General features: G+C 34.5%; 1 protein-coding gene and 1 long non-coding RNA gene across 6 annotated transcripts in view; both read right to left on the reverse strand.

The window, feature by feature from the left end:
- Positions 1-19,436, reverse strand: part of LOC138706001 (uncharacterized) — a 48,061-nt gene that overhangs the window by 17,613 nt on the left and 11,012 nt on the right. For 4 of the 5 annotated variants that reach the window (XM_069834871.1, XM_069834867.1, XM_069834870.1 and 1 more), the window contains exons 3-6: positions 16,148-16,324; positions 9,274-9,426; positions 3,009-3,238; positions 2,243-2,333 (exon numbers count right to left, since the gene is read on the reverse strand). In XM_069834871.1, coding sequence (XP_069690972.1) covers positions 2,243-2,333; positions 3,009-3,238; positions 9,274-9,426; positions 16,148-16,324 — 651 coding nt within the window. Of the gene's footprint in view, positions 1-2,242; positions 2,334-3,008; positions 3,239-9,273; positions 9,427-16,147; positions 16,325-18,959; positions 19,109-19,436 lie in introns of those variants that run through there. The other variant, XM_069834869.1, reaches the window with a different exon arrangement.
- On the reverse strand, positions 11,733-16,126 carry LOC138706002 (uncharacterized). The gene is made up of 2 exons (XR_011333878.1): positions 15,439-16,126; positions 11,733-15,146 (listed from the first exon to the last, which is right to left on the reverse strand). It is a non-coding gene; the product is annotated as an uncharacterized lncRNA (long non-coding RNA).

The following is a 19,436-nucleotide window of genomic DNA, read 5'->3' on the forward strand; positions in this document are numbered from 1 at the left end:
ACCCCTCCACCACCGTACCAGTACATACTGGTACCTAAAACAATTCGAAAAATACAGATTCTTGTAAAATTGAAAATAATGATAATTTTACTCTAAACCATAGGATACCACCCAAAGAACAACAAAAATAGAAGTATATGGTGTAACTATGACATGAAATATTTAGTAAACATCATTTCTAATACTTCAAACTATTACACCATGGTATGCAGTAATAATTCAATACAAAGTGGTAAATTTCATCATAAGAAGAGCTTTGCAAACTCGTATTTTCAGCAAAATTTGTGAACCCATGGGTTCGTTATATGAAAATATTCTTTATAGTAAGACAATTTTCGTGGAGTAATGTGTTGAAAAGAGCTTTACAATTAAGAGCAGAGCTTTTATTGTACCGGTACATGCAAGACGAGAATCAGGATATGCAAACTTATTTCCCAGTTCTGTTCGGTTTCTTAGATTGGTCTTCCTTGCTCATATTTCCGAATTCTTAAATATTTTGAATAGTAGTTTGCAAGGCCAAGATGTTAATATAACAACAGCCAGGGATAAACTCAGCGGAAATATAAAGAAACTTGATTTCTGGTCAATATCACTAGACAAAAAGAAATTAGATTCATTCCGGTGTATTAAAGAAATTATAGAAAATTTAGCTAGACAGATAATATTGAGTTTGTTTTTGCTGACAAGCAATTAAGTTTCCACAATTTTAAACAACACTTTTTTTTTTTTTTAGTATTTTCCGAAAAAAGGTCAAAACAATTATTACGATAGTGACATATGGATAGTGAATTCGTTTTTAGACATTTTCGTTTCACTGGCTGAAATTCCAGAAAATATGAAGGAAAAACTCATTGAAATATGTGCCTATATTTGGAAAGTTTAAATTAAGACTTTTTTTTTTCCGAAGATCACAGAACAGTTTTGGATCAAAAGAATGCAAGAATACCTCGAGCTTGCAAAAGTACGTAGTTCTTCAATTTTTTGTAATATTTGCAACCTCGTATTTATGTAAAATAAATTTGTCTGTGATCATCATCAAAACAAAAGCGAGAAATTTCCTTGAATTTGAAAATGATATCATTGTGTTTAAGGAATATGGAGTCCATATTTAAAAAGCTGCTTTCTGAAAAATACTTACTTACTTACAAATGGCTTTTAAGGAACCCGAAGGTTCATTGCTGCCCCCACACAAGCCCGCCATCGGTCCCCATCCCGTGCAAGACCAATCCAGTCTCCATCATCATATCCCACCTCCCTCAAATCCATTTTAATATTATCTTCCCATCTACGTCTCGGCCTCCCTAAAGGTCTTTTTCCCTCCGGTCTCCCAACTAACACTCTATATGCTGGATTCGCCCATATGTGCTACATGCCCTGCCCATCTCAAACGTCTGGATTTAATGTTCCTAATTATGTCAGGTGAAGAATACAATGCATGCAGTTCTGCGTTGTGTAACTTTCTCCATTCTCCTGTAACTTCATCCTGCTTAGCCCCAAATATTTTCCTAAGCACCTTATTCTCAAACACCCTTAACCTATGTTCCTCTCTCAGAGTGAGAGTCCAAGTTTCACAACCATACAGAACAACCGGTAATATAACTGTTGTATAAATTCTAACTTTCAGATTTTTGGACAGCAGACTGGATGATAAGAGCTTTTCAACAGAATAATAACACGCATTTCCCATATTTATTCTGCGTTTAATTTCCTCCCGAGTGTCATTTATATTTGTTACTGTTGCTCCAAGATATTTGAATTTTTCCACCTCTTCGAAGGATAAATCTCCAATTTTTATATTTCCATTTCGTACAATATTCTGGTCACGAGACATAATCATATACTTTGTCTTTTCGGGATTTACTTCCAAACTGATCGCTTTACTTGCTTCAAGTAAAATCTGAAAAATACACATTTATTATTTTTTAATTTATAACTGATGTAACTTTTTTTTATTCTTATGTTCAACGTTGTTTTGTTTATGTTTCTAAATACAAAATAAATGTATGCCAATAAAACATTTTGTAATACTTCGTAAATAATTTCACGACCCCCACTTTGGGAACCACTGATTAGACTTTGGTACCGGTATCAACATAAAACACTCGAAACACACAGTTGAGAATCGTGAATGACTTTGCAGTTAAAGGGACTCATTGTGAGGTTCAGACCTGTCTTCGAACAGTTGACTACATAACAAACAAGATAAAAAAAAAAGCTTTAAGTTGTAACTATTTTACTGTACCTTTAAAATCTTTCCTTCTCAGAACAAAGTGTTTAGTGTCTTGTATCCAAAAATCGCATGCATAAAATGATTCCAGTGGGATATCTTGAATCTGAAACAAATTGAATATGGTACTGTGTTAATAATGATAATGATGATGATGATGATGATGATGATGATAATAATAATAGCAAGCACTGGTTTTCAGCAAATTCGCAATAAACAATACAGAATGATGCAAGTCAGGTATGTCTCATCAGCACTGGATGACAGGACCGGTTTTAATAGGTGTGCGGTGCATATGTGCATGCAGGCGGCCAATTTCCTAGGGCGGCCGAAAGAATAAATTTAATATATAATTTTAAAATAATTATTAATGCCGGTAATTTAGTGTTATACGAGTTTTACAAAAAAAAAAACGAACTAATGTGCGCTTATTTGATATCAATTATATCTGATTTCATTGTTGATGGAAAATAAATAAATGTTTATATTTAGCGGATTTGATTCACATTTGAATTTACTTTAAAAACAGAATGATGTGAAATGTGACAGTTTGATATTCACCCAACAATCAAATCGATAATGTTACCATTTACCTCAGACATATTTATTGTCAGAGTTTCCCCTTTATTACTGGTGATGGTATTTAAAACTATAAATTACTGGTGTATAAAAGAAAAGTAAAAGATAGACTTCTGCCACAATATCAGGCTTAGTCTCAGATCAGTTATAGGACTATGTACCTTAATGAAATACAAAAGACTGAAAGATAAACAGAACTTACTGGGACACCTGCAAACATTTCATAGCCAAATGTTCCATTTTTGAAATCTGTAATAATCTCCTCAAAGTTCGTTAATGTAGCAAGTGGAACAAGTGTACCATCATCTCCGTCAAACACACAGCTGATGTTTGGGTAAGGTGCAACAGCCGGTATAAATAGAAATATTTCCCATTTACAATCAGGCTTTTGACTTGATGGTATGTCAGCACCAGATACAGATCCAGGATAATCTGAAAATTAAGTAAAAATATGAAACATTTTAGGAATAAAATATATTGCAATATTATTCGTAACACACAGATATATTCTGTAACATGCACCATGCACCACGTATGTCAGGGCTGGGGACCAAGAGCGGATTCTACTCTCTCATGGGGAGCCATATGACTTCTCTTCAACCACTTTCTTCCCCGCCAAACACCATGCAGCATTGATGTCGTCATGGATGAATATTAAGCATCCCCGTTTAGAGTCTGCATTCGCTCCCCATGCCCAGCCGTGAATAGATTCCTTTCCGTTATTTACATAAATCAGTGATCACCAAAAGCTATGTTGCAACACTTGCCTCTACCTCTACTCAAGCTAACAATGGCATCATACCCCCATCCTCTTCTTACTCCTTAATTGCATTAGAAGCAAGCAGATAGAAGTAAATGTACTCTTGTAATACTGTAAGGGTGTTGGCTACTGTATTTCGAAATGTCTCTTTGAAAACAGAAAACATAAATGCGCAAAAACGTAAATTTTAAAAAGCATTACAGGAACAGTTTTTTTTTTTTTTTTCGTGCTGATGCAGAAAATATGAGTTGCTTAATTTGGTGTAAAATGTTAAATGGAGTATAAAATAATAATGTACGATGTCATTATTCTTCTTGTCACAAAGATTACCACGACCTTTCCAGTAGGTTTAATATTTCATTAATAAACAATGAAATAAATAAACAATAAGAAGTATCGCCTTCTGTGTCTTAAGATAAAATACTTCGGCGTTTCTTCGACTTATGCAGTGTAATTTCTAACTTCATGATCAGCTTGGTATGTTTCTTCTAATTTAAAAATATTACTGACGAAAAGTACGTGTTTTCTTTCATGGTGAATAAGGAAATATATTTTCTTTTATTAATAATAAAAAAAATACTGAATACAAGGAGGAAAAGTTAACACAGATGTATGTAGCTAGTAAGCAGAAGAATATTATATTGTTTTTGTTTCCTGGTCACTGTCCGTCTCTGTGCTGTCGTTCACTGCATTACCTGAGAGATACCTACTCTACCCCTCTCTCTGTGATAGTGATGTACGGATTGCATTTCTATTATGTCACCAATTCGTAGTGTTTGGCAACATTGACATAAATGATTGAGAGCGACAATACTCTATATATGTCCTTTTTCGGAATATAGCTGTTTTCCTTCTGAAAAGTGTCAAGGCTACTGACATTTATCTTCAGTAGTTTTCATCCATGAGAAGTTCACTTTCTTCAATGAAAACATACAAAGTTCACATAATGGTAAACACCAGTTTTAATACTATATCAAAGTAACGATCGTGGTTTTAAATTAGTCTTCAGCATAGCATAAATGCCTGTCCATTGTCGATGTGACATCTTATGTTGCCTTAAGGAGCCCATACACGTACGAGTCTGGCTCAGCTCTGGTTTCAATGAACCAAATTCATCCATGTGTGGGCCACCATGAGCCAGGCTCGACTGAGTCTGGCTGAGCTCACCAGGATCTTTCGTGGGGCTCCAATCACCATTGGCTTGTACATATGTAGGATACCAAGCAGCTCGCATTATCCACATGTGATGTCAGTACATTAAAGAAAAAGATACATTTTGAAAAGAGGTATGACATGGGACAATTTAACCCCGACTATACATAAGTCCAGATCACATGATATTATATATATATAGACTTTGAAGGCAACAACTTTTATCAGTTTCACTATGCTGCCATCTAGCGACTGCATAAGAAATCACGTTATAACTCTCATTTGAATTGATGTAGCAACTAGCAGGGCATTATCAATCGACAGTGCCATTCCTGGTGATTGTTCTCTTCCACAAGTTACCGTTTTTAACATGAGGATGGCCAATGTGTTATATATGTGAACATAAGCCAAACAACATTTATTGACACCATATTGTTAGTAATAAATCAGTCATGATAATTTTCCCACTAAAAGTCAATATTTTTTCTACCACATACACTCTCTCTCTATCTAACTCCCTCATAAACACAAGTTGATTCTTTACATATCTTTTTTTTTCTTTTACTTTCGACCTAAGGTATCCTTCAATAATAACATTTATACAAAAGCACTCTAGTAAACTCTTCGCAGCAATTTAGTTTGGTAAAAAGAACACAATTCTTTTATAGGACAGATCCCTCAATCATTACTGTTTAAAAGTTTTGTTATGTTATAAGCACATTTTCCTTTTTGAGTTGTATTTTATGGCATGAGGATAAAGTTTGAACCTTCTATTATTCAATGTTGAGATGCTGCAGAAATTTATGTCCTGACAAGGGAAAAGCATATCTGCTGTAAACTGCCACAACCTTCAATGGCCATTACTTACTTACTTACTGGATTTTTAAGGAACCCGGAGGTTCATTGCCACCCTCACATAAGCCCACCATTGGTCCCTATCCTGAACAAGATTAATCCAGTCTCTATCATCATATCCTACCTCCCTCAAATCCATTTTAATATTATCTTCCCATCTACGTCTCGGCCTCCCTAAAGGTCTTTTTCCCTCCGGCCTCCCAACTAACACTCTATATGCATTTCTGGATTCGCCCATACGTGCTACATGCCCTGCCCATCTCAAATGTCTGGATTTAATGTTCCTAATTATGTCAGGTGAAGAATACAATGCGTGCAATTCTGTGTTGTGTAACTTTCTCCATTCTCCTGTAACTTCATCCGTCTTAGCCCCAAATATTTTCCTAAGCACCTTAGTCCCAAACACCCTTAATCTTTGTTCCTCTCTCAAAGTGAGAGTCCAAGTTTCACAACCATAAAGAACAACCAGTAATATAACTGTTTTATAAATTCTAACTTTCAGATTTTTCGACAGCAGACTGGATGATAAAAGCTTCTCAACCGAATAATAACAGGCATTTCCTATATTTATTCTGTGTTTAATTTCCTCCCGAGTATCATTTATATTTGTTACTGTTGCTCCCAGATATTTGAACTTCTCCACCTCTTCAAAAGATATATTTCCATTTCGTACAATATTCTCGTCACGAGACATAATCATATACTTTGTTTTTTTCGGGATTTACTTCCAAACCTATCTCTTTACTTGCTTCCAGTAAAATTCCCGTGTTTTCCCTAATCGTTTGTGGATTTTCTCCTAAACTTCAATGGCCATTATAAAAAAAATAATAAAAAAAAGACAAAAAAATGAGGACTTTCATAATAGATGGGTGTGGGCGTGTGAGCTGTCCTAGCATATCTGTATGTTCATCTGTTTCTGTGAATTTGATTGTATCCATACTTCTGCCTCTATCTTCCCTTTTGTCCTACTTTCTGTATGCTTGTCTCTGACTGTCCTTTCATTTTTTTTTTTTTACTACAGAGAGATCAGATGATGTCTGTACAGGAGTGACAGGGTTTTCACTATGCACTGCTGACGCACTCGCAGCAGGGAATGGACAGTGTAGAGTTGCGGTGATACAACCATACAAGTTTCTGTAACTACTGTATTTTAAAAAGTGTCCTACTTACCAACTTTATTGATGGAGGTGCTCAAACTGACTGCCTTAATTGTCCACACACTTCTGACACCTCTTTATGAAATGTCCCATCTCTCTCTGTAGTTCTGGTCTATTACCGGTAATGCTTTTAATTTCGTAACATATATTACTTTCAGATCTGCCACGGTGCGTGGAGTACTTCGTCATGGAGGGTACTTCAAGAACGATATCAGGTTTATCAGCACTCCAATAATGATTGTTTTGTGAACACACATAACCATGAAGGTGGAACCATGCCTCGTTTGAGAAAAATATTAAATGTGGGTCTATTAGTCTGTTATGAATATTATTCAGCATCCACTCACAAAATGCGCGCCTACGTGCAGGATCACCCGGCTGAAGAGCATGTGTCTTAGTTATTTGATATGGCTGCAGCTTTAATAATTTAGTAGCTTTTTGCACAGAGCCATAAGAAATTCATATTTGTGAAATGCCCCTAAATGATTTCCTAGGAAACTGTTCCCAATTGATAACCAATGTCACCTAATGTTCCTTCTGTGAGAATCCTATGCTGGCTGTTTTGTTTTTTAGGCTAAACTCTTTCTATTACCCGAAATTTATTGTAAAGATTATGGAGTGTCGTACGTGATGGAAGTTTTATATCCGAAAATCGTTTTTCAAACTACCTTCATACTTGGCTGGCAGACTCAGTTAACACATATGAATCATAAATATATACATGTTATTCTGTTGAAAACATTTGATTAGCCATTATACAGTTTACACTTATTCACACTTTTACTTTAAATGCACAAGAAAACGCAGTATAATACACCATATGTACTGTGTCACTTACCAATCACTTGGAGACTGATTCACTAACCTTAACACGAGCCAGGAAGAATACGTGCATGTTTGCGTCATTGTTACGGAAACTTGTATGGTTGTATCTCCGTGACTCTAGATAATCCGTTCCCTGCTGTGAATGCGTCAGCAGCGCACAGTGAAAATCCCGTCGCTCATGTCCAGACCTCATTTAATCTCTCTGTATATGTCCATCTCTATATTGTTGTCACTCTCTTCCTCTCTTTCTATCTCTGTCCCATTCTTCTCCTGTCTTTCTCACTCCAATCTCTGCGCATGAGCTGTTGTACCGTACAAAATTGAAGACTTGAACTAAAGTGGAGCCAATCAAAGTTCATCTCTGATGACTACTGAGAACATGATTGTAAAATATGCCTCGATCATAAACAGTTAACACTCTCTCCTGCTTTTCCTTGTCTGCATTTTCAAATCAGCTCTATCTTGCTGGAGACTTTAATTCCCCAGTATTTTTATTATCCTTACACGCTTTTGTTTTTCTGAGTTTTCAGTGCAAGCTTATTTCTTGAAAAGGTAACAATGCAAGAGTCGCATATGATACTATAAAAGCGATTATTTACGTTGTGGCACACGAATTTTCGAAATAAAACATGTAAGCATAGTTCGTTTATAATCTCTTATTTGAGTCAGCTTTAGTCAAATTTTATTGCAGTGAAATACTAACTGCAGTATTTAGTACATTATCGCAGTATTTTGAATATTTATAATTCAGGAATATGTTAACTACTGCGACTTTATAGTTTAAGTAACTTTAGTGTAAATTTTATTATAAATATACCTACTATAGAAATACCATAGATACGGTACATCAAACTTTCAAACTAGTCTTGAAGAAGGAAGTTTTAATTTTTATCATATACAGACCATCTACCTGCAAGATTTAGCAATGTAGATCTCTACCATTAGGGAGAAATCTGGCTGTTTTCCTTCTGGTACTTACATATTTTCATATTAATAAGATGTTTACAATCAAATTGATTAATAAAACATTTTTCCTCATTTTACTTGTCCACACCTGTGGAGTAGCAGTTAGCATGTCTGGCCGCGAAACCAGGTGGCCCAGGTTCGATTCCCGGTCGGGGAAAGTTACCTGGTTGAGGTTTTTTCCGGGGTTTTTCCTCAACCCAAAATGAGCAAATGCTGGGTAATTTTCGGTGCTGGACCCGGACTCATTTCACTGGCATTATCACCTTCATCTCATTCAGACGCTAAATAACCTAAGATGTTGATAAAGCATCGTAAAATAACCTACCGGTACTAAAAAAAATAATTTTACTTAGACTCTTTGTATATTTATATACCGGTAATAAAATACAACGGCACATACAAATTACCAAGCCATTCTTTACACAAGGTACCTACCAAAACTTTTTGTTTGATAACCACGCATTTAATTTAATACTATAAAAGATATCAAGTGAAGGTCTATATTTAATTCTGAAAACTGTACTTTGTTATATGTCTGGTGTAAACTACCAGTACTTCTGACTATCAATGCTGGTAGTATTAAGGCAATGTTGTCCCTCTTCTCATGTGAATGTGAAGTCTAAAAAATAATTAATCCTCTTTAAAATGTACATACTCAAAGGCATTATGCTAATTAGCCTAATCAAAATGTTTTTTTCCGTGATAATGAATGTTAATGAAATATTCAAATTATACTAAAAGTGTTTACTTACAAAAAACGATGAAGGTATAATTGGCTGTGTCAGTTCCCAGATTTGTGGTCACAGTAAGAGTGTAATTTCCTGCATTCGTGACCTTAGCAGACGAAAAAAATAGTTCGCCATTTTCAACACTTGTATTCAGAGCTCCAGAAAGAATACCAGAAACTGTGAACATAATATTAAATGTGAATGCATTTAAGTTAGCACAATTACTTCAACACAAAACTATCATTAGAATAACATGAGATGATTCACAACACAAAGTACGAATCTATGGAGTTCAATTACAATTTGTTCTTATTAAAACGCACTTTTATACCTGAAGCACTTAAAATCTCACTAGTACAGTATACTTGTATGTAATAGTTATATTTTTGTTTACAGCTTAAGGTTCACTTCGATCGATGTAAACACATTCCTAGAAAGGTACACTAGTAGTTAATAACTAAAAAAAAATACATCAGTTGTTGAAGTGTCTTATTATATTAAATATATTTATTACAGTATTCAGGTTCTATGATGCTCTGTGAAGTTGTTCTGCACATATATTTGAAAGATTATTACTTCGTTGAACGACAATCTAAATAACAGCCCGAAATACAGCACATCAGTAATTTACATCTATCAATGGCCCTTTTTTTTTTCGTAGATTACATGTAATTACTTCCACAGTTCATGCTATGTAAACATTGTGTTACTGTGTTATGGGTACTTTTCTTTTTAGGAATACATGCTTGGAAGTAGATAGTTAATTTATAATTTATTTTTAATTTGGTCGTGCAAGGGTAGTAAAATATGATGATAGTAGTAATTTAGTCATTTATATTTTTTCCATATACTCTTTTAACATTTATATATCACTGATTAAATTTCTAACTTCTTTCTTGTGTTAATCTTTAGGATTTACCTTGCTTGAATAGTTTCGAAGTCTTGTGCTTCATTGTCCAAAGCCACTAGGCTTTGAAGCATATTCAAACACTTATGCCAACTATATTTATAAATACCGATAGCCCTACTCTCTTTCTTACATGTTTTAAAAGACTTAATTTGAATTCCACCATCATCTCATAGAGTATAAGTGACACATTTGTTGAAGTAATCAAATTGAATTATCTTCTTAATAACCTTGTTACCTTTAACTGAGGTCTGGCTCATATGTACATTATCAGGCAGTACGTTTCACTTGATATGTGTCAGAAGAAGAACAATTGTTTGTAGGCCTATACATCGGAAGTCTAATTAGTGTAATATGTTACTAGTCAGCGATGTATGCAATGGAGTGACAAAGTAACTGGGCACCTTATTCCACTATCTTCTAGCTTAGTTGCCTTATTGATGTCATGAGGTTCAAACCTCTCTTCGGACAGTTGAATAAATATCAACAATAGCACTGCTGCCAGTATAGCATCTAAATAAATCTAAATTATAGACATCAGCTAAAAGAATTTTGAGTGACCACAAGGGTCCTGAATACAATAAACATGTATAATAATGTGATGTGATACATTAAAGAAAAAAGAAAGTTAATTGTTGAAGGCAAATATAAGTTGATTAATTGAAATAGAGATAATGATGTAATATTTGAAGAGAATCCTTGATAATATTTATAAGAACAGACATTACAGAATCAAAAGGAATGTGAAGTTCCTTAAGATAATTACTTTCCACAGGATCTTCATGAATTATAGCTGACATATCAAATCAATCATTATTACTGTATATTGTTCAAAACATTCATTATTTCTCTTCTACCTCAGAGATGTTTTATTTTTTGATTCCTAATTTCCTCTCTTTTGCCTTCATACTTTAAATTCTTTGCATTTCTTTTTGTTTTAGTTTTTTTCCGACTTGCTTTCTTTATATACCGATTTTCCTCTCATTTTAAAACATATCTACCGGTACCATTCTTGTTTTTACAACGCTTGCTATCTTCTCCTTCTCCAAATTCATTTCATTTTGAAATAGAAGGGAACAAATTTGAAAAGTGAAAGTATTATCAGGTTACTGTAATTCTGCTTACTGAAATATTTTAACAAACATAGTTATTTTCTCTTAAATTCTCGTATATGATATAACGTTCAATTCTATTAGACGATTTTGTTTAGATAGTTTAGTGAGGAGGTCGTACTAAGATCGCTGCTTATCTACTGTGCATATAAGAAGCCTTAATGTCTCATTTATTACTGTTACATATCTTTAGTTTCTTTTGCCTATACATAATAAGTTTCGAGTTTTAAATTTAGTTTCATGTGTTACTTCAGTTGGTGATCTCCAATAACATATTTACAGAATACAAATGATGTGTAACCATGTGAATTATGTTCCCATTCATGAGGAAATAACGAGAATTTGTCAATCTGTCTTGTCTGAGCTATTTCCACTATAGGTTACAAATGCATAAAACAAGCACGAACTTTAAAAGGAAGTCACAGTGTTCGAGTCTCTTCTTTGTTTTCATAGCACAAGAGCAATTTGTACTTTTTTTTTTTTTTTTAAGTAATTGCTAGGGAACGGATTTTTATGTGCTAGAAAAACTTTAAAATATTAATTTTCTTATGTGCTAAAAAAAATGGAAAATATGCATAAAAATGGAAAATATGTACAAAAATTCTAAAAAATATTTTGTTTCAATATCACAAAATTTTAAATACCTATTATAAAAAATTACTCGCCAATCATGTTGAGACAGTAGTCGGTTCAAATAGCTTGCTGTTGCAGTGAACAATGAAGACTTTCTCCAAATTTTTCATCACAAACCAATGTCAGTCGTCTCAGAACAATGCATGATATCAGAAGAGGAGAGAGATTCACTGAATAAGCAAGCCATCATTACATGATTCGATGCTGATATTTCTCTACATGCTAATAGAAAACACCACTTGAAACTATTTCAATATTTTCTAGCAAATCTACCACAACATTTCCCACTTTCTTACCGCTAGAGTCTGGTGAATCGTCCATGCTTACTCATATTTTTATTTTCTCATTTTCCTCTGATCTTTCCTAGAATTTCTTTGTAACACACACAAACATATTTTTCTAAATGTTGATTCTTCTGGTGTTTCAAAATTTGTGTATTTTATAAGAAACTTTCTAAGCTCTGGACTTTTCAATTTGCGTTCTAAACCTGATGCTCTTTTAATGGCATTTGGTGCTCTTGTCATGTGAGTTAAAATGTGCTCGTGAGCACGAATGCTCCGGAGGTTCTTTTTTCAATCTAAACTTCATTGTACGAGCTGGAACAAATAGTATTCCTATCCATCCATGTTAGGTACCTGATAGGCCGTCTCGTATTTCATGATGTATAATTCCTTTCCATCAAATATGGAAGTGTGGACTTAACCAAAAAAATTAAGAGAATAATATGGCTGCTCATGTAAAACTTCAGTTAACTCTTTGCAGCATAGTGGTTGTTTCTTTCTTTCTAAATTTACGGCACAGATATTCCACCAAGTAACCACCTCTTAAGTATACATAGAGGTGCCATCTATGTTTTGAAATTGTGTGCAGAGTTAAAATGTTGAAAAAAATTGATCGAAGCTTTGTTATGATGATCCATGAAATGAAAATCATAAAAAATTAATTTGTGCTGCAAAGGGTTAATAGATCTCCAGTCCTGCTTAGCACTGAAATATTTGTTTTAAATGGAGAAATTCATAGCCTTTGTGGGGCAGAAGATACGAAAATACTTCAAATACTGCGGAATGTTTCTCTCAAATGTCAGTCTATGTTCGTGATAACGTATCTATGTAAACAAACTTGCTAACTTATGAAATACCTCAAGAACAAAGCATTAGTAAAGAATTATGGCCACCACGATCCCCCAATCTGTTTGCGACTTTTATCTATGGGGGCACTTGAAAAATAAAGTATATGCAATGAATTCCCACACATTAGAAGAATTGAAAGCAAGTATCAGGCATGAAATTGACTCAATTTCGGAAGATGAATTAATACGTGTAAATACACATTTCCTAAAAAGATACCACAAATGTGTGGATGAAGGAGAACATTTCCAACATCTCATATTATAAGGTACGTGATTATTTTTATTTCCAATTTTACTCAATTGTACATGATCATTTTCATCGTACATTGTGTATTTGTATTTGTATTTGTACTGAACTGGCTGTGAGAGTAACATCGGTTGCTATCGCCGGCCGCTGTGCAGCGGGGGTTTTGCCTTCAATTTGCTGGTGACGGCTATCATTGGTTGCTATCGCCGGCTGCCATGCAACGGGCAACTCGACAGTGAAAGGCACCATATATGACAACAAAAATTATCATAATTATAATTCAACTTGGCAATGTAAGATGGCATGCATTGATATTTTTGACAGTAGCGTAATAACATTCAGGAATTTGCAAATGTTATCTCTTAACTTTCTCAAACAATAATTATTCAAGCTCACATATTTATGGTGAAATTCTAACCACAGAAGTCATTAAGTGGCGTTAGATATCATAATGGCATAGCTATGTAGCATTCTTCACTTAAGGAAAACAATGTGTTGTTGAACAACTGTAGCTGCTTCGCTGTTATTTCCAGTGTGGCTCCTACTCTTTGTTTATGTCTTAAGCTGGCTGCATTGTTGTACATTCTATATACCTGCTTGCCGCCAATCAGGACAGTATATTAATTAACAGCTGTTTACTAAATTTGGCAACAGTGGAAGTGCATAACGTCATCAGCGGCCAAGAACAAGACACAAACATTGAAGTGTAGCCGAGCTGCAACATGATTGGCTGCCAGAAATAACAGCGACATGGCTATAATTCGTGAAATTAAATTCAGATAATGATTGATAATTTGATTGTAGCAATCAGCGAGTATAAGGTTACACTCTGAAACTTGCATATGCCATTGGGATTTAATATAGAAAGAAATAGTAATTGAAGTACGCCCTCGAACAACAGTGTGTATAACATTTTCCATTTTTTTACAGTAGAGACATAAAACAATATTATCATCCACCACAGAGAAATATTGGAGAGCAAGAACACTAATGGCTTCGTTGCCAAAGCCCGGCATTAGATAACAACAACAACAACAACATATTATCATAAAATAAACAATAATTTAACCCGTATATCAGGCACATTACAATATCACAATACATATGAACTCTTAATCAGCTTCTATTATTGAATGTTTCAAAACTGAAGTAGTTTTATAAGGAACATCAGTTGAACAACGATGTATGTTACTTAGTGTGCTGTATGTTTTCTATTGATGAACACTTACTAATAAGACATGGATTTGTGATCTTATAAACATTAAAAACAAAGAAAAGGCACAAAGATAACATAATGCATATAACTCTTTAAAGTTCTGTAGCATGTAAATACCGTAATTATTACTTGTGACAGCACACACTCCTTAATCCAAATGGAATTTTACAAACTTCAAAACTAATATAATTTGCAGTTTTAATAAAATTAATATATTTCAAACAGAACACACTTCTTTTTTCCAATTTCACAAACTGATCACGTCACATTGAGGGCATTAGCTCACAGAATTCCCTGCACTCTTATTTCAGATACCGATACTGGCATGTGTCCTTCAAGTTTTCCTTCTTTTCCTTGCTATTGGAAGTAGTCTATTGTAAAGAGTGGGAAGATTTAGAGGAGGGACGAAGTCTACAGACTGATTGACTCTTCCTTTTCTCAGAATGAAGCTAATTTTCGAGAATTGTATCACTTTTTCCCTTTTTCCGTCTTGCTGGTTCTGACATGACAATACATTTTACCAAGGCTATTGATTGTTCATTATAAGTAGCTAAGTCTGTGATATTTCTCATATACTGTAATGCAACTTTTATTTCCAGTGTCAGAGTAGAACACCTTTCCTTTCTGCATTTTTCTGGGCCACACACCCGAGCCTGAGAGTAAAATAGTATGGTATTCTATTAAAATCCCAAATAATGAACTTTAAAATAATTATTAATAAAATAGGGTTAGATTATGTCTATGTAGCCTACATACTGCTGATCCATAATATTAAAATTATGATCCATCTTTCATAGTACGTTCAATATCAGTCATAATACTTGAAAAGAACATAAAAATAGCACATAAATTTATAGGAACACGAATATCATAAATAGCAATCAAGCAAACATAAATTTTGTGTACTGCAGTAGGAATAACATTATAAAGCGTTGTTCCACTCACATTATTTGAGAGGTTTTTCCAGGCACCTCTTTGTCTCTCTGACTTTTGTATGGCTTTCCAGAGTTCCGTAGCTTCTTTCGTTTGATATCATTCCACTCAGACATGTTAATTTTGCGTTTTCTCGACATACTGAGATCGCTTGGTGAAACATGCATACTGCCTGCATCCGCCATCTTGTTTGCTATACATCATTCTTCCACTGAAGTGATTCAAATGTCTGACTATTACTGCCAACTGAGGATGGATATTCGACATTCCAGTGTGTTTTCCATGTATAGGGTGTGCTATACATCGATGTTCATTAAAAATTCAAATTCATAAAAAATGTGCTATACAGCATTGTTTGGGGGCGTACTTCAATTATTATTCTTCTTTAAGTGCCTGGCTGGAATGATCATTGGTGATCTGACAGCTACAACTGAACTAGAGAAATGGATGATAGATACAGTAGTTTCCCGTTGCTTTCTGTAAATGATGATGATTATGCTGGCAAAATGAGCCAGTAATCTATTCGAAGGAAAAACCATGGAAAAAGCCTCAACTAGGTAAGTTCTCCCAACTAGGATTCGATCCCTGGTACACAACTTTCAGTCAGGCACTCTGACCACTACTCCAAGCGGTAGAAATTCATAATGTGTCATAAATAGACCTTTATGTCTATTCCTTAAGTATTAAAGTGTCTATACATTAATAGAACACTGCTACTGACCTTGATGTGTTCCATTCCTTGTCCACTCATAGTGTCCAGCTCCATCATTTACGTCCCAACTGACAGATTGCAAAATTTCATCGTCTTCCAGTGTGACATTGAACTTGATTAATGCTGCTTCACGGTTTCCCACATATGGTAACCCACTGTCCAATCCAATTGAGTTTATCTGTACGCCTTAAACATAGTTGTTTTGATTATGTGACAAAAACAAAACACTCTACAAAAGCAGCTCAACACACAAATAAAAATACAATCTAACAGGTCTATACATACTCACATACAATAGCAGCAACAACATCTACGTCGGATAGAGAGGGAGATAATTTCAAACACATTACAAAGAACACATCACAGCCATAACTAAATCACACAACACATCCACATATACAGAATACATCACAAATGCCAATCACAGCTACAGCAACATAGACACAGACATAAAAATACTACATATCCAACTGAAAAACCGAAACTAAATACACAAGAACAGTGTGAAATATTCAGACACGAAAGAAACACCCACAACAAATCCTCAACTGACAACTGAATTTCAGAAAACACAAACTATTTGACTCCACACTACATAACATAAACGCATCCCCCAACAAAACAACTGAAGAAACCTGAAGATGCAAGGACATCACTAGTTTTGAAGATGGCTCCTACTAAACTGAAACTGATCCATCAGTCAGACAGGCTAGCTGTTTGTAATGATCCCCACAGTAGGTTTTCACCTGACAACGAAGAGAGATCCACTCTTCGAAAAGTTGTGCTACAATTTTTTTAAATTAGCAATGGAAAAAGTTCAAACAACTCAACCGTCAAAGAGACTGGGTTTTGCTCTCTGGCAGATTCTATGATATTATTATTCATTGTTCGATACACTCTTTTAACATTTACAATCACTGAATAACTTTATGATATCTTTACTGTGTTAACTTTTGCAATTTACCTGGCTGACTAGTTTCGAGTGGTATCCTTCATTAACCGAAGCCTAGTGAAGATCCCGTGCTGTCTTTTGCTTTCCTGTTGTGGTGAGGTGTGTTCATGATTGTGTCGAAAAGTTGAGTGTTCAGGATGTGATGTGGGTGTGTCTTTGTATGTTGTTAAATTTCATATTGTTCTAGGATGTTAAAGTTTCTGGTTTTTTGGTTGGATGTTTAGTATTTTCATGTTAATGTCTATGTTCCTGTAATTGTGATTGGAGTTTGTTATGTGTTCTGCATAGGTTGAATTGTGTAGTTTGGTTATGGCTGTGATATATTCCTTGTAACGTGTTTGGAATGATCTTCCATTCTCTTCAACGTAGAAGTTGTTGCAACTATTGCAATAGTTTGTATACACCTGTTAAGTTGTATTTCTTTGTGTGTCTTGTCTGTGTTAAGATATTTTTGTAGTGTGTTCTGTATGCAATGTTGTTAGTTTCTTGAATGTTGATACAAGCTTGTATGTGTTCTTGTTTTCTATGTTAGTGTGATGTATTTGCTTTGTTCTTGTGTTTGTTTGCGTTTAGTGTTTCTTATGATGTCTATTATCATCCCACACAGCACAAACACGCAGAATTTCGATCTATGAAACACAGACTTATCAACATGAGTCAATTTGAGTCAACAAAGCTATAAAGAAGAAGTACACACCATCAAATACCTACATAGCACAGCAAAATGGATGCAACACTAACATAATAGACAACATCATAAGAAACTCTAAACGCAAACAAACACTAGAATAAAACAAATACATCACAGTACGGTACTGTAACATACGAAAACAAGAACACATACAAGATTACATCATCATTCAAGGAACTAAAATACAACATTGCATACAGAACACACTACAAAAACATCTTAACACACAGACAAGACATACAAACAAATACAACTTAACATGTGTATACAAACTATCATGTAATAGTTACGACTTCTACATTGGACAGACTGGAAGATTATTTCAAACACATTTACAAGGAACATACCACAGCCAAAACCAAATCACACAACACTTCAACCTACGCAGAATACATCACAAACTTCAATCGCAACTACAGCAACATAGACACTGATATGAAAATACTACACATCCAACTAAAAACCCAGAAACTTAGCACCCTAGAACAATATGAAATTTATAAACATACAAAAACACATCTGAATTTCAAAACACACACCCTTTTCGACATAATCATGAACATACCTCATTACAACAGGAAACCAGAAGATAGTGCGTGATCTTCGCTAAGCTTCGGATAATGAGGGGTACCACTTCGAAACTAGTCATCCAGGTAAACTGCGAAAGTTAACATTAAAGATATCATAAAGTTATTCAGTCTATGATACTTATTGCGAATGAATAAACTTTTGGACAAATCCTCCCGTAGCATAAACGCTTCCTAAAACATTCTCATTCCACTTTCTATCCATTACTGCCGTATTATCTAATAAACTATGAAAAAAAAATGTTAAAGAAACAACTAGCTGTTCATGTCTTGACATGTAGGCCTAATATAAGTGTAAATTCAAGCACAAATTATGCAAAAGAAAAAAAGATACATAAACATGCTATTCGTGTCTTGACATGTAATATATGTGTAATTCAAACACATATGCAAAAGAATTACATAATCATACTATGCGTGTCTTGACATGTAATGTAGGCTATGTGTAAATTAATGCACACATGCAAGGACATTACATAAACATGCATTTACATGCATGTGCATTTTAATTAAATTCAAGTGGTAATCTATGAGATTAAATATGTATTCATATTTTCTAGGGAAATGAAAGGACCATTAATTGAACCCTACCTCCATAAGGTACCATAGTGTGTTGTACAACACGTCCTACATAACTATCCCCTTCAACAGGTAGAGGATTATTCCAGTGTGAAATGATGTTTCCAATTGTAAATGTTGACTCACATTTTCACTGCAAGTATGGTTGTAAATAACCACTTTTACTTACTCCTGGTGCATTACTTTCTCATTAAAGATTTTTCTTCTATTCTTCTTTCAACAATGTTATGCAGTATTGTAGTAGGCTATCTGAAGTTTACTTCTTGAGCCATTTTCTTATCTCATTTATTTCTTTTCGACATCTAGGAGCGAGATTTCCTACTACTCACTAAGAAAGCAACAATCAGGTACTAAATCGTAGTGCGAGGTTAATGTTTTCAAGTCTGATATAGTTCAGAGGTTCATCTTATCTCCAGCCAATCACAAATCTAGAATCCGCCTGCAAGCGATAGTTCCCCCTGCACGCCACCCTGCTGTCGCATGCATTTC

This window comes from Periplaneta americana, chromosome 9 (assembly GCF_040183065.1).
Source record: "Periplaneta americana isolate PAMFEO1 chromosome 9, P.americana_PAMFEO1_priV1, whole genome shotgun sequence".
In the NCBI taxonomy this organism is placed as follows: Eukaryota; Metazoa; Arthropoda; class Insecta; order Blattodea; family Blattidae; genus Periplaneta; species Periplaneta americana.